Source organism: Blennius ocellaris (genome assembly GCF_963422515.1).
Source record: "Blennius ocellaris genome assembly, chromosome: 19".
In the NCBI taxonomy this organism is placed as follows: domain Eukaryota; kingdom Metazoa; phylum Chordata; class Actinopteri; order Blenniiformes; family Blenniidae; genus Blennius; species Blennius ocellaris.
The window spans coordinates 10391154-10405629 of record NC_137668.1 but is presented as its reverse complement, the minus strand read 5'-3'; the positions used below and the strand labels follow the sequence as shown (position 1 = coordinate 10405629).

Genomic DNA, 14476 nt, shown 5'->3' with positions numbered 1-14476 from the left:
TGCACAAACAAATGATATAAAACCCGCTCCAATTTGACCATCCTTATAGTGCCACTGGGTTCCCCTTAAATTTAGCATCCAGTTTTTTTCTGATGATCTTTAAAGCCATTTAACGCCATGGATGTGGAAGTGTCATTGATTTACTGTCCCTGTTGAGACACCTCTTGTGTTTACACTTCTTACTGGCCTTTTGCACAATTCTCGATGTCTTCTGTGTGCTTTTTCATCTTTCGTCTGTCATTTTTGTCTCTATGGTGTGATATTTTGTAACATGAATAAACATGTCTGACATGTAGTTTTAGATGAATGTGTAGCATCTTGAGGTTGTAGAACAACCATACTGTTGGCTCTGTCGTTAAGTGCATGACATAAAAAAATAAACCAGAAAAAAAATCCCAGTGGTTGATTTCATTGTTGCCTCGGGTTTATTCCCTGGCTGGCTTCTATGTCCATGTCGCCCAGCAGTTCAATGTGCTGCGGGCCGCTTCGGCAGCGATCCTGGGAATCACAAGGGGCTGTGGAGGGAAAGGCAGAAATGCTTGTGACATCATAAGTCTGCACCTGTCCTTTTGCTTCTTCTGTAAAGGGCCTGTTGGAGGTCAAGACCCCTGAAAGTCTTTGCTGATTGACAAATGCTAGCAGTCATTTCAAGTCGGGCTTCAAGTAATATTTATTACAGTTGGCACTGAATTTAATTATTCCCAGGGCAAATACAATAACCATGTAACCATCAATTACACTGATGTTGTGGATGATGTTTTCTGCTTTTACTTCAGGAACTACATGTACAGAGTGAGCAATGAGCAGCGTGTTTCATCTCAACATGTGTTGACAGTGAAGGAAGCAGCAGGTTGAAATATATAGCCAATACTTTTTCGTGTTGGGTAAAAGAAAAAAAATAGAAGACAGATTATCAAATGAGGAGTAAATCCAGCAGCAGAGTACTTGCACCTTCACGAGTGTCAGTCAAGCCATTCACCTTGCTGACGAATGCGGTGACAGGAAGATGAGCTGGCCGGATGCCTGAAGCTCTGGCTGTCTCACCAGCACAAGTGGAACTCAATATTTCAACAACGTGACAAATCCATACACATAGTGAGAGGAAGGGGGTCTCTCAGTTCTCTAGCTGAACTCCTGTCCTTGTATTACAAAGCGGGATGTTTGAAGAGTGGAAAAGCCTGAAAGGTATACAGTGGTGTAGTGGATTGTGCTCTTGCTTCGCTTTTCTGTATGAAGATTCCACGTTATCCCTGCGTGTTATCTTTGGGTAGTCCGGCTTCTTCTCACAGCCCAAAAACATGTATTTGAGCTTAAAAGGCCCACTAAAGTCTCACTCCCGAGTCGTAGTGGGTAGGCAGCTCAGGGAACTTCTTTGGGCAGCGGTGGCTGAGAACTCAGAGAAACAGATTCGTGCCTGGAAGTTCGCATGTTTGATTCCCACTTACGCGTCACCACTGTATCCCTTGGCCCTGCAGCTCTACGGGCACCATACTGTGGCAGCACACTGCTCCTAACATGTAGGTTAACTATGTATTGGATGGGTTTAAAATAGAGAAGCAATTCCACTCAGGGGCTCAAAAAAGTACATTCTTTGTCTAAATTGCCAATAGGTATAGGTGTAAGTGTGAGTGTTTGTCTGTATTTGCTTTGTGACAAACTTGTGATGGATTTAAACTAAAATACAAAAAAAGTCAAGCATCATTATAGGCAAGTAAGAAGAAAAATTTGAATACACAATAGTATAAAATACTGAAATTTGAACTAAACTGCTGGAACAGATTGCACAAAGCGCTGGATCCACTGCAGTACTCTCCGGTATCCCTGGCATGGCCGTCAGAAAATATGAAGTGTGCGTCTCAGCTGGAGTTAGGTCATCCTTGGCAGAGTCCTGCAAGTGTCATAAAAAAATGACACTGAAAACTTCCAGTATATTTAAAGAAATCCTGCACCTGCAAACAAATCCCACTGTTCTTTGTGGCCTGACCGCATTTTGGAGCCTTACTTGCAGCGTGGTTGTAATGTTTATTCATTGAATACAAACTACAGAAGAAGTTTTCTGAAACTTTTCTAGCATGTACATCTAATCAGCATAGATGTATCTTAAATCCATGCACTCAATCCTGCAGCATCCCATTTTTGTCTTTCAGTTATTGATCTCAAACCATAAATTCCTCCCCTTGTTCAATTTGTAAGCTAAAGTAAAATGCAGTGCTACGGCAGAGGAAATGTCTTCAATGCCATGAGAATGAAGATAGTGGCCCCTTGACTCTGACACACCCTTGTCATGCCAACGCTCCAGATGTCATGGGAACCGATAACAGCTGGGGCTGGTAGACGCAGGCTGCGTGTGAAAGGCTGCTCCATCTGCAGAAACCTAATCCCTCTGTGAAACCAGCAAAGGATTAGGCACTTTTGATAAGGTCCTCAAGACATTTCTATTACCATAACACATCTGTGGGACCAACAAAATAGAAAGATGTTCACAATATATGTGCCTTTTTTTTTAATGTTGCAACAGGTTGGGTGTATTATAAAGTCAGCTTTGCTCCTGTGAATATGTAATACCTGAAAGATTTTCTTGATTTTGTCAAATCAATCCAGTGCTGTTGAGTAATTTGCCAAGTTTAAAAGACCTTCCACTGGAATTACGTTCATAAGCCTTTCACTTACAGGGCTTAGTTTCATTATCAAGTTGCAGATGAGCAATCTAAGTGTTTAACAGTATACACAGAGGGACAGAGTTGTGGTCTTACTGAGGTCACGGTGGCTTGGAGAAAAAGGGGAGGAGAAACACTCAGTAGAAACTCTGCACATATGCCAAGTCGAGGACACTTAAATTAGAGGGATAGCTACAAGGAGCTATGTCTCAGTTTTAGAGGGAGCTGTGGAAACCTGCTGCAGTCCTGTCAAGTGGCGGCACTTCAGGGCCTCCGAGTGTAATAAGGATTACCAAGGGCGGTGCTGCAACTCGAATATCTTGAGAAGCATATATATATATATATATATATTTTTTTTTTTACATTGTCTCCAAAATAAGTGCAGGTGGAACAGCCATGTCCACCGGCTCTGCTGCGAGTGATGCCGAGGACGAGGAGACGTGTCACAGAAAGAGGTCTACCGCCAGGAAGAGTGTCAGTTACAACCCCAGCCGGTTCTCAGATGGCGAGCTGGAGGACGACGGTGTGGAGGGGAGGATGAAGCAGGAGCGCAGACTCTCCAGGACGCACCAGAGGGAGGCGCGGCAGTCCCAGAGGAACGCGGCCAACGCCCGTGAGAGGGCGAGGATGAGGGTGCTGAGCAAAGCTTTCTCCAGACTAAAAACCAGCCTGCCCTGGGTTCCGGCCGACACCAAACTGTCCAAACTGGACACGCTCCGTCTCGCCTCCAGCTACATTTCTCACCTCAGGCAGCTTCTGCAGGACGACCGCTTCGAAAACAGCTTTGCCCACCCAGTCAATCTGGTAAGGTTACTGGACTTTATGCAACTTGACACTTTTCCACTGTTATAGTTCATTATTCCTACTAATGCATGAACTTGATTCTTTTCACATAAACCCAAATTCCCCTGAGATTATATTAGTTTTACAGGGAGCTTTCGTCATGACATAATTCAAATTACATCATTTTTTCCCATCTCAACTTACATGCTTGTGTGTTTATCCCCAAATTTAAACCTGTTGTGTTTTGCGTTTACAGACTTGGCCGTTCCTGATGACAGGAGGGTCAGAAGAAGAGTTCACATCCCCTGTAAGACTTTGTGGAACCACAGCATAGGTCACATCTCTTCATAAAGCAGTTTTAGCTGCACTGCTGGACTCTGAAGACATGAACAAGAAAAAGAGATGGGGGACACAGAAATGATCCGGTGTGACCTCTCTTTCTTCCTTTGTGTCTTCCTCAATGACTTTGGACTCTGATTTGTAGTGTCTTGCTGTGTGCATGTTTGTTGAAAAGAGAATCATATCTTATTTACACTGAGTGTAACTTTTTACTATTGTTGTGGTTTTAAAACGCTGGATTACATTTGTGAACTTCTTTATTATGTACAATGAGTGTGGTTAAGCACTATAAGTAACCACTGATTTAGTTTTATCGAAAATACCAAACTTTTTACATACAAGTATAATTTTTTAGTATCTTTTTAGTGAATTCTACTGAAACACCAAATGCTCAAAATATTAGTTGTGAAACAATATTACAGCAGCCTGGGCATGAATTTCTCTCTATTAAAGATTAATTTATTATTGGGTTTTTTTTGTATATGTTTTTAAAATGTCAGAGTGTAACCACTTAAAGCAAATTTGTATTTTTTTTTCTTTATATTGCAGCTTGCCATCAGGTTTTAAAGAGAGAAGAAGCTTTTTCAACAAATGTCAATCTTCTCACAATGTTTAAGGCGTCTCACTGCTCCAACACACATGATTCAAATGAACATATCAAGACCAGGCTGTGCAGGAGCCCGGCAGCAAACCATTTATTTGAATCAGGTGTGTTGGGGCTCTGAAGAAAAAACAAAACCCTAAAACCTGAAGGACTTTAAAGGACTCTTGAAAAAATAAGCAAGCCATCATTTCCATTCATGTGCTTCGTTTATATGGAGATCTTAAATGTGATCCGAGTATGTGATTTGCCTAACTCGCCACTGAAAAGGCAGGGGAAACATTAGATTTCACTAATGCATTTTGAGAATACATTAGTGAAATGAGTCTGAATTTCTCAGATTTCATTATTTTGGTCATGAGCTTTGCACATCAATTTGCACCGACATGTAAGGAGTCAAACAACTGTGTTCTTCTATTTTCATATAAAAAATGGGAGAAAAACACAACTACATGTGGGTTTTATGGGTTCTGAATCAAAATGCCAAATTAGGAGACGAATTGGTCAGTTAGTATTTGGATAACTTGGGGAAAGTCATCAGAAAAGCAACTTTTTAGGTTCAAGAAAAAAAACTTAAAACAATCTTTTGCTAAAAATTCAGGAACAAACTAAAAGTCACCAGCTGAGCCCCTCCAACCCCAAAACAAGGCGTACACACATCCACACTTGGTCGGCGGTGATCTCTTGATCCACAAGCTTCTTTTATCCCTTTAAACCCCAAAATGAAGTGAGTACAGATGGATTGAGATCCAGACCCGGGGCGTCTGCTGGGGCCAGACTGACGAAACGGTGTAAATGAAGAAAGAGACAGAGAGGGGAGAGAAAAATCTTTTCATCAGGTTCTTGTGGAGCTGCAGCTGTTGTCGTTTTGGTGAGTTTCCCAGAACCCTGAACGGCTCTCGTGGGAGAAAGTGGCCACTGTGCTGGACTCAGGCAGCTAATGAGGTGTCTTCTCACACTCGCTGAGCCTCAGTTCCCGTACCATCCACTTCAAATGTGCCACCGAAGGGGAAAGCAACTTGTAAATGATGTACAACTTCACTGCTCAGAAAATGAGGAGCCATTAATAAAAAACTTGTGGTATGTCAACAAAATTATGTTTGAGACAAACGTACCAGTTGTGAGCTGTGAAAACAACCCATATTTTTTTCACAAATAAAACTGTGTCTGCCCATTTGTGATATCGGGGCTGTGTTATGATAGATGACACTGCTGGTGATGCTTAACCGTTGATTTGAAAAATTCTGGTGGAGCCTTTCAGTTGGAAATGTTAAATGAGTGGCATCTAGTGGCGATCTGAGTGAACACAGCTCCCAAAACACCCAGCCAGCGTGAAGCAGGCATTGCTGGACATCAGGGTCACGGTTCCATGTGGTTTTGTTGTGTCGCTCGGTGGCTTGTTATTATGTTTTATGCATATATTCATGGTGCATTCATCAAATTGATGTGTTTTGAAGCAACAATACTATAAAGTTCAATTCAGTTCAATTTAATTTATATAGCACAAGGCTCTTTAACAGATAAAACTGTGGGGGGAGAAGCGAGACAGAATATTGGTGACATGTGATGGTGAAATATTAATGTGAGAGTGAGAAAAGAGAGAAGTTCAGTGAGGTTAAGGTCTCCCTGCAGTCCAGAACTATAGCAGCTGAACTAGAAAATGGCCCAGGGTGGCCTGAATCAGCCCTAAATGTAGGTTTTATTAAATAGGAAAGTTCTAAATCTAATCTTAAAAGTAAAGGTAGTTAGTATGCCTGAAATGAAACTGGAAATCCTGGAAACATTCAGACAACAGCACTCTGACAGCTCTTTAGGAGATGACGGGGCCTGGATGTTCAGAGCTTTATAAGTTAAAAGAAGAAATTTAAATTCTATCCATGTATTATCTTTGTTCGCCACTATCTGATGTACGTGGTGCTACTGTTTTCTATCTTCTATACTGCTTTATCCTGTGCTGGGTTACAGGGCGCTGGAGCAACATTTAAATGAATACGTCACTTTTAAAGGTTTGTACACTGTTTGTTGTTGAATCAATGATTTATATCAGGCTGATATATGTCTCCTGTTTTTACCATTCATCTGGAAATGGCTCCAAACCCCGCAACTCAACTCAATTAGATAAAGCAGTATAAAAGATGAAAGGATGGATGGAGGACAGAGACGTCTGAAAACTTGCTCAGAGAAGGACTTAAGAAAAAAAACAAAAAACAAGACTTTGGCCTCACATTATCATAATTGGCCGCTGTTGTGCTGATCAGCTTAGTAAAGGTAAATGTTTTTTTTATTGAGACCGAGAGAGATAATCCTCAAAAACATAAACTGTGACAAAGCATAAATAAAGCCGTGTAAAATACAAGCGTAAGTGAGACACAAATTGCTTCCTCAGATTTCATTGTGTTTATTAAATCATATGCGTTAGATTAAGTTGAAGTCTGACGTTCACACCATCCATCTGAATCCACGATGACTAGGAATGAAGTATGGGGGGAGGGGAATGTTTAAATGTATCTCCAAATGACCAAGTAGAACAAGGACAGGTGTACTAAATAAGAACATTCAATGGATGTATCTGCTATAGTTTTCAGGGAGCTTTCATTGTTTTATACTCGCTCACACATACTGCCACGACTTATTAGGAAACGTGACTATAACAAAACCACTTTTAATAGAATGTGCTATAAATAATATCTGTTGAGACACATCCAAATTTTCGGTGTGAGGAAATGCCCATAGATATTTGGGAGTGAACTTTCTTTTGGTAATTATGTGCAGGAAAAGAATTCAGACAAGGAAAGATGTTTTGTTTGCATGAAAAGTGAAAGTTTCTGTGGCTGAAAACTTATCAGATTATGTTACAAGTTCAAACATTTCTAAAGCTTTATACATACATGGACAAACTTTTACTTGAAGACACGAGATGTCAGTTAAATTAAAAACCAAGATGTGCATGTGGGGTGGTCTGTCTCTCCGTGTATGTGGTCTTTTTTCCTGGTCTAGGATCCTGTAGGTTTTAGACTCTGCCCAACTTCAACACACCTGAATCTAATAACTACATCATCACCAAGCTCTTAAACCCCATAAGCAGCCTCTCAATACATTCACGTGTATTACAGCAGGGAGCGGAACCAAAGATGCAGAAGACGGGATCTCCCGGACCAGAGGTGGACTCACCCTCACCCAGTTTAAACTGGGATTGGCTCCAGCCCCTGAGACCTTCATAAATCAGCATAGAAGATGGATGGCTGGGTGAACGGAGGGCGCCATGACTCCAAGTGTCCAGCAGAGGTCAGCCTAACTTCACAATGGACACTGCCTTCACGACGCACTGACAATGTCGCAACATACATTGAGCTGTATAACATGTTGTCAGCTTGAGGAGGCTCATTATGAAATTACTTTTAAGATATCTCGACGTGTTCAAACAAAAATGCATACATTTGACTCTTCGCTTCCTCAGTGAAATACATACATTTTATTCTCATCATCATTATCATGTTTCATAACCCAAAGTTTCAAATTAACTCAGGCTGAACATATTGTTTTGATATAAAATTGCTTTGTCAGCCAATAATGCTCAGTTCAATAACCCCCCCCCCCCACCACCCCTTTTTTTTTTCTTGCACTAAAATGCTTTTCATTTGTAGAAGAATTTCCGCAACAGGAAGGAACCGTAGGTCCAAAGCCAACACTGGCAGGTTCAATGAGGCTGCCTCTGTAGCTGCCCCAAAAGACTTTAGGCCTTTCAGGCTGCAAGAATCCAGTCTGGAGGCTTTGAGCTTTCCAAACTCATTTTCAACATGTTTGTTATTCAATATCCAGTCACTCAATACCACTAATGAGAAAAGGGATATGTAAATCCCCAAATATTTCAATCATTTAATGTATACACTTCCCCATGTAGAGATTAGTTACCCTCCCGTGTCAAGGCTTTGTTGAGAAAAGGCATTCCTTCCAGGTATTAAAACGTTGACCTCTGATACAAAAACCGTCGTATTGAGATGGAAATTTAAAGAAATTGAACGGTTTTCTTCAAATAGCTGCAGTTATTGATGATTGCAGTGAAAACATTGATGTTCGAATATCTAAGTTGACCCGCAGGTTTCATTGAGAAAAAGCATCAGTGAGTTCGAGATGTAGACATTTAACCCTTTATCATCAACTTTTTGGTAACTCACTTTTTTCATCCCTTTTCCTTTCACAATGCGTCCTGTTCCTGTTTAGTGGACTTGATTGATGCATGAATCTTAATAATATAAATTTAAACATACATAAAAAAACTGAGACGTATTTCAATATTTATCCAGTCACTTTTATTCTTTAAATTATGTCAAGGCAGATATTGAGAGAGAATAATGTCCATTTAGATCAGTTTTTGTTTTTATGAAATATGAGTGATTATGGCCAGTTCTACACCACTTTGTAAGTTTAAAGTTTAAATAGCTTGTGATGTTGTATCTTTTTTTATGGATGCTAAAGTGTGAAATTATCCTTCAACAACAACCGAGCGATAACAGTTTCTGTTCACTTGAACACTTGTTCAAGGTTGCTTTGGAGGTTCTGAATACATGTGCATGTTTGAGTCTAGCAAATTAATTAATTCCTAGTGATATTCCCCCTATTTCCCCCAAAACTAATGTTAGGTAGACAGTAGATGTATCGTATAATTTATGGAAATTCTCCTTTTAAATCAATGATATAGCAAAAAATTGCAAAACCTTGTTATTTTTAACATAAATAAATTAATAGCATTGCTTTACAATATAAATTTGGTGCTTAATATGCATTGGAAAGATTTGTGTTATCATGGTGCTGTGGTTAATCACTATTATCAAAGTCCTTATTAATATATTGGCAGGTAAAACTTTCTCTATCTCTTTTTTGGTTTCAATTTGAATTCTGACCACATTAGAATATAAATAATTAAACTTGGGCCAGTTTGAGGTTGAGAGTTTTCAGGGTTTTCACCTAAAAACCTATCATGTATGTGAACACTTGCACAGAAAGCCACACGATATAGTTGGACGATGTCTTCAACTTAAGTTTTTCTCTGGGGATTTCATCTTGAGTGACACCCTTTACTTTACTCATAAATCACAAGCCATTTGATATGTTTTTTGGATCGTGCAAAACTATTCATTTTCGGAGTGTAAGTGTGCAAGTGTTTGTTTATAGTTCCCAAATTACCAGGATTATGTGTAACAGTTGCTCACTTTTTAGTTTGAAGATTCAATGTTGAGACGCGGCTGAACATACAATATAGTGTTTGTACATTTGCCTGCCAGTGTGTAGGTGTGAATGAGACGAGGAGACAGATGCAGCGAGAAGGAGCTCTATCTTGTGTTTAAGACTTCCTGTTTCTCTGTGGAGATGACACACTCTTCTGTTGGACAGATGATTGGGTTACATTGCAGGACGGGTAGCGTCCTCTCGGGAGGGAATCGGGCTCTTTGTGGCAGGATGAGGTGGACAATCTGAAAGGGAAGGCTGAGGCAAATCAGAGGAAAAAAACAGAGATGAAGGGAAATACCGGAGAGAAAATGTGTGAAGGAGAGGCTAAAAATGGGAACTTTTCCCTGCATCCTCTACTCGAGTCCCCCTGATTGGGTGACAGGACCCCCCCCCCCCCCCCCCCCCCCCCCCCCACCCCACTGCCACCTGGTGACTTAGACCTGCTTCAGCGCTGCTGCCAATGGGAACCCAGAAGAAACATATATTTAGTATTTGCTCTCAGGGCATGTGGAGCAATCCAGGCCTTGTTTACAAATACTGGGTGGAGCGCCACCACCTACCCCCCCCACTCCCCCCTGACTTATTATCTTGTCCTCGCCTCTCTGTCTCTCTCACAAAGAGATTTACAACCAGCAGGTTCTTTCACTGGGCTTGTTTTACGTACACACTAGCTGCATATTTGTCCCATTGTCTCTGAGTTTCTGGGTATTTAAGGTGTGCTCCATGCTGAGCGCTGACATTTTGACATTGAAGGTTAAAGAAATAACAATAAATTGTGCAGAAAGTATAACTTCAAACAATCTTAACCAGCTTTTTATATATTTTATATGTTTAAATGATTGTCTCTGAAACATTTCACTTTTGTTTAGCTGTTTGCATTGCAATCTTGTATAAATCCCTAACTTTAAAATATTTTGTATATGTTACTTTTTCAAGATTTTTTCCTGCGCTATTGTTTTATATATGTGTGCTTACATTTATATATGACTACATGTTTCAGAAAGACTTTATATATTACCTATTTATTGTTTCCTCATCCATTGTTATTTATACAAATATTTCAGGACTTCCTGTTATATGTATGTACACACACACACACACACACGAGACACAGAATACCAAACGCAATAACTGATTGATTGCAAGGGAGGAGAAATAGCAGCTATTCATTTTAAAGAACCAGTTTGTTTATCTGTAGTTGTAATGAGGTCAGAAGACCTTGTTTTGAGACACGGTGTCGGACTGAAAATCTCCTAATATGGCTGAAAAGCTTTCACACAGTCTTCTATTGCCGCTCCGTTTCCCCTCGGGTGGCATACTCTCCCCAAGTTCATCTTCTGATATTACAAAGACGACCACAACCTGACAATGGAGATAATATTTTCCTTCACAATGGCTCCCAGTCTCTGCTCTGGGCAAAGGCTCAGTAAGTAGCCTGGGTTTTCCCATCCCTGTCAGACGGCGGCCCAGCCCAGTGGAGAAATGAGTCCCCAGGTTGCTTAAAGGCCCAACCTGTCAGCGGTCCAGAGGGATTAGCTATTCACAGCCTCTATATTGTTCTCCAGGCCACAATAGGCCGCATGGGGCCCGGTCCTTTGTCATCAACTCTGTTGTGAACTTCTGCTTGGGCAACAAAAGTGTAACACACCTGCAACTCTGGATTAGAAGTTTTTCTTTTTTTTTTTTTTCCACCCCCTCCACATTCCTCCTTTTCTCTCCCGTTCCTTCCGAACACGTTGCCTATGGCTGTGTAGACCACATCAAAAGACATTTTATGTCAAAAAACACATTTTCGTTCTTTTTTTTTTAATTTTCAATTATGTTTAGAATAAATTTATTTTGTAGAATGTCATTGAAAAACAAAAAACAAAACAAATGCCAGATTAAGATCAAATACAAATTCTTCAGAAATCATATAGGTTCTGTAGTTTCATCTGTATATGGAAACAACTGGAACTCTATCTTGAACTATTTTAACTACTACAACTTGTACAACTACTTCAACAACTACACCAATTATGTCAACAACAGCTACTACTATGACAGCTACAACAAACAGCACCAACAACAAACAAAAACAAGTAATACAACTGTTATACAAAACTAATCTACTACTAGTATTAATACTTATTCTACGACTTCTATTTCTACCATCACTTCTACCACTATTACTACTCCGACAACATCTGTTACTATGACTACCACTTGTACTACGACAGCAGCAACAATAACAACTACTACTACTATTACCACAACTAAAAACAACAATTATAAAAATTGACAATTTCTACAACTGCAGCTTCCAAAATTAAAAAAGACTTCAATAACTGCAGTTACAACTATAAACACTACAAAAGCAATGACAGAACATTTTACAAAACGTGTCACTCCACTGGCCAAATCTACAAGAACTATTATTATATACTATTACTGCTGCTAGAAATTCTACAACGACAAGTTTAAATTTTTTTTTTCTTCATGACATCGTCTTTCTCAAACTAATGTCACACTGATGTCTGTATCGGCTGTTTTTTCCAGGTCAGTATAAATGTCAGGATGGCTACATTTCCAAGGCATCAGTCTTACTCTGACATCCCGGCGTCACCTTTGACCTCGTGGAGAAAATGTTCTGTCAAGAGTCTGCGGCTGCTTCAACCCAGCAACTGAATCCCAGATGCAACCTTTTCTCTCTTGCGCGCTTTTCTCTTAAGAGGCTTGAACTTTTTGTGACCACATCAGAAATCAAAGTGATTTCATGGTCATCGTGTTGAACGTGACATCGTAAAAAAAAAAAAAGAAAAGAAAAGAAAATCAGAGTGGAAGGGAAAAATTTATTGTGACCGTTTTTTTGTTTATTGCCTGTGAAGACGGCTTAGTTTGCACAGGTGCAACCCCGAAAAATGTAAATAAAAAAGAGGGCTACATCAGAGTATTTCTATTCCTCTCATAAAAATTTTCTTCATCATCTTCACAACATTTGTTTGCAAATATTAGTCCATTTTTTGTTGTTGTTTTTTTTAAAGATGGAAGTAATTCACAGTGTGCAATTACAGGAAACCTTCAATCAAACATTTAGGATTAGTTTTATGATGCATCCACGTCCAGATTGCTGGAGTGGGGCTTGTCATTACAGCCATGATGGTCTCTTTGGGCTAACCTTGGGGTCACCATCATGCGCAAGACGCAGCTGACAGCAGCACTCGGCCAGTTAACACTGTGTGATGGATTACCTGTGCATGTAAGCTTGGAAGTGTGTGTGAGAGAGATGTACATGTGTCTATGTGAATGCGTGTGTGTGTGTGTGTGTGTGTGTGTGTGTGTGTGTGTGTGTGTGTGTGTGTGTGTGTGTGTGTGTGTGTGTGTGTGTGTGTGTGTGTGTGTGTATCTGTCAGTCCCCCCCACCCACCCACCCACCCACCCCCGAGGAGAGCCTCCATAGCCGGATGGTGTATCGGATGGCACGTTAATTACTCGGGCTTCAAAAGGGGGCTGTCCTGGGTGGAAGTGAGCAGGGGACTGATGGCTGTGTGGTGGTCAGAGAGGCTGCCCGTGGGGAAAAGCTGCTGGGGATGAGGGGCACATGTGGGGACGTACATGCACACAGATATGCAAGCTGATGCACAGGTGGGGTACCCATCAGGCTTTTACAATTAACCCCCCCCCCCCCCCCCCCAAAAAAAGGATTTTTTTGTATATTTTCTTTGAAAAATTCTGACATTTTAAAAGCAAATTCCACTAAATTAAAGATTTTAAAGTATTATACTTCAAAGAATGTAATTTAAATCAAATAGGGTAGATGGGAGAAGGAAATATTAACAATATTGATGGCACATATTTGCTATTCGTATACATTCATTTCAGCTATTCACACGGTTAACACTCATCGTAAGCGTTCACTTTTTGTTTTTAAATGTTCAATGCTTTGCTACCTTCACTGGTTCTGCTGTTATTACGTATTGGGTTGGTGATTAGGTTTTTTTATTTCCACAAAATAAACACCTCAAAGAGGGGTTGGGAACCAGTAGGAATGAGCTGGGCGTTGCCTGGAACAGCTGAATCAGCAGTCAGGTGTTTCCTCTGGGGGTTTTGTCATGAGTGACACCTTTAAACTTCACACATTGTCATGAGATCCATTGTTTGGATAAAGCAGGAATATTAATTTCAGGAGTTTTAAATTCACTGTGTATGTCTCTATGCAACTGTTGATGTGTTTATAAGTGGAAGCCGTCCTCCAGCCAACAAACACGAGGACGGCCGAGATGGACAGCCACCTTTGACCCTTCCTGACCCCGACCCTCCCCCTGGCTTTCAGCCTGCTTCCCCATCACACACGTACACGGAGCTCAGAGTTCCCAAAGCCTCCTCAGACCCCCTTCTTCTGTCGGTCAGATCAAAGCTGGCCCGGGGTTGAGAGGGACCTGACCCGTGGGAGAGGTGGAGGATCCTGCTGTTTGGCTAGTCGCTGGTGTGGAAAGAGACAAACAGGCAGCTTCAAGGACGGCAAAAGAACCCCCCCCCCCACCCCCCGACCCGACCCTCTCTTCCCTCCAGGCTGATGGAGCCCTAAATCCATTGAGGTTTCTCAAGGCCATGCATGACAGAGGAGGTCGTTTGTTCTGTCATCATAGAAAGACATGCTCACACACACACACACTTGAAAACACACACAGACTGTGCTTCTTGAACTGTCTCGTTCCTCTCCGGGACGACGACTCGCCCTCCTCCTCCAACACTGCATCAGACTCTCATCCTCTCCCTGCATCACACGGCTGCAATGCAGACGTTTTACATCCATCATCTCTTTTTTTTATCCCCACTGTCTGTGTCCGTGACACTGATTAATCTACGCTGTAAAATGGAAACGCAT

The 14476-nt window shown here is 41.0% G+C and overlaps 1 protein-coding gene across 1 annotated transcript; it reads left to right on the top strand.

The window, feature by feature from the left end:
* Positions 1 to 3053: 3053 nt before the first annotated feature.
* msc (musculin (activated B-cell factor-1)) lies at positions 3054 to 14020 on the top strand (the record flags this gene model as incomplete). The annotated part of the gene is made up of 3 exons (XM_080515257.1): positions 3054 to 3461; positions 3697 to 3747; positions 13922 to 14020. The coding sequence occupies 3 exons, from the start codon at positions 3054 to 3056 to the stop codon at positions 14018 to 14020; spliced, it is 558 nt and encodes a 185-aa protein (XP_080371383.1).
* Between the last annotated feature and the right edge of the window lie 456 nt (positions 14021 to 14476).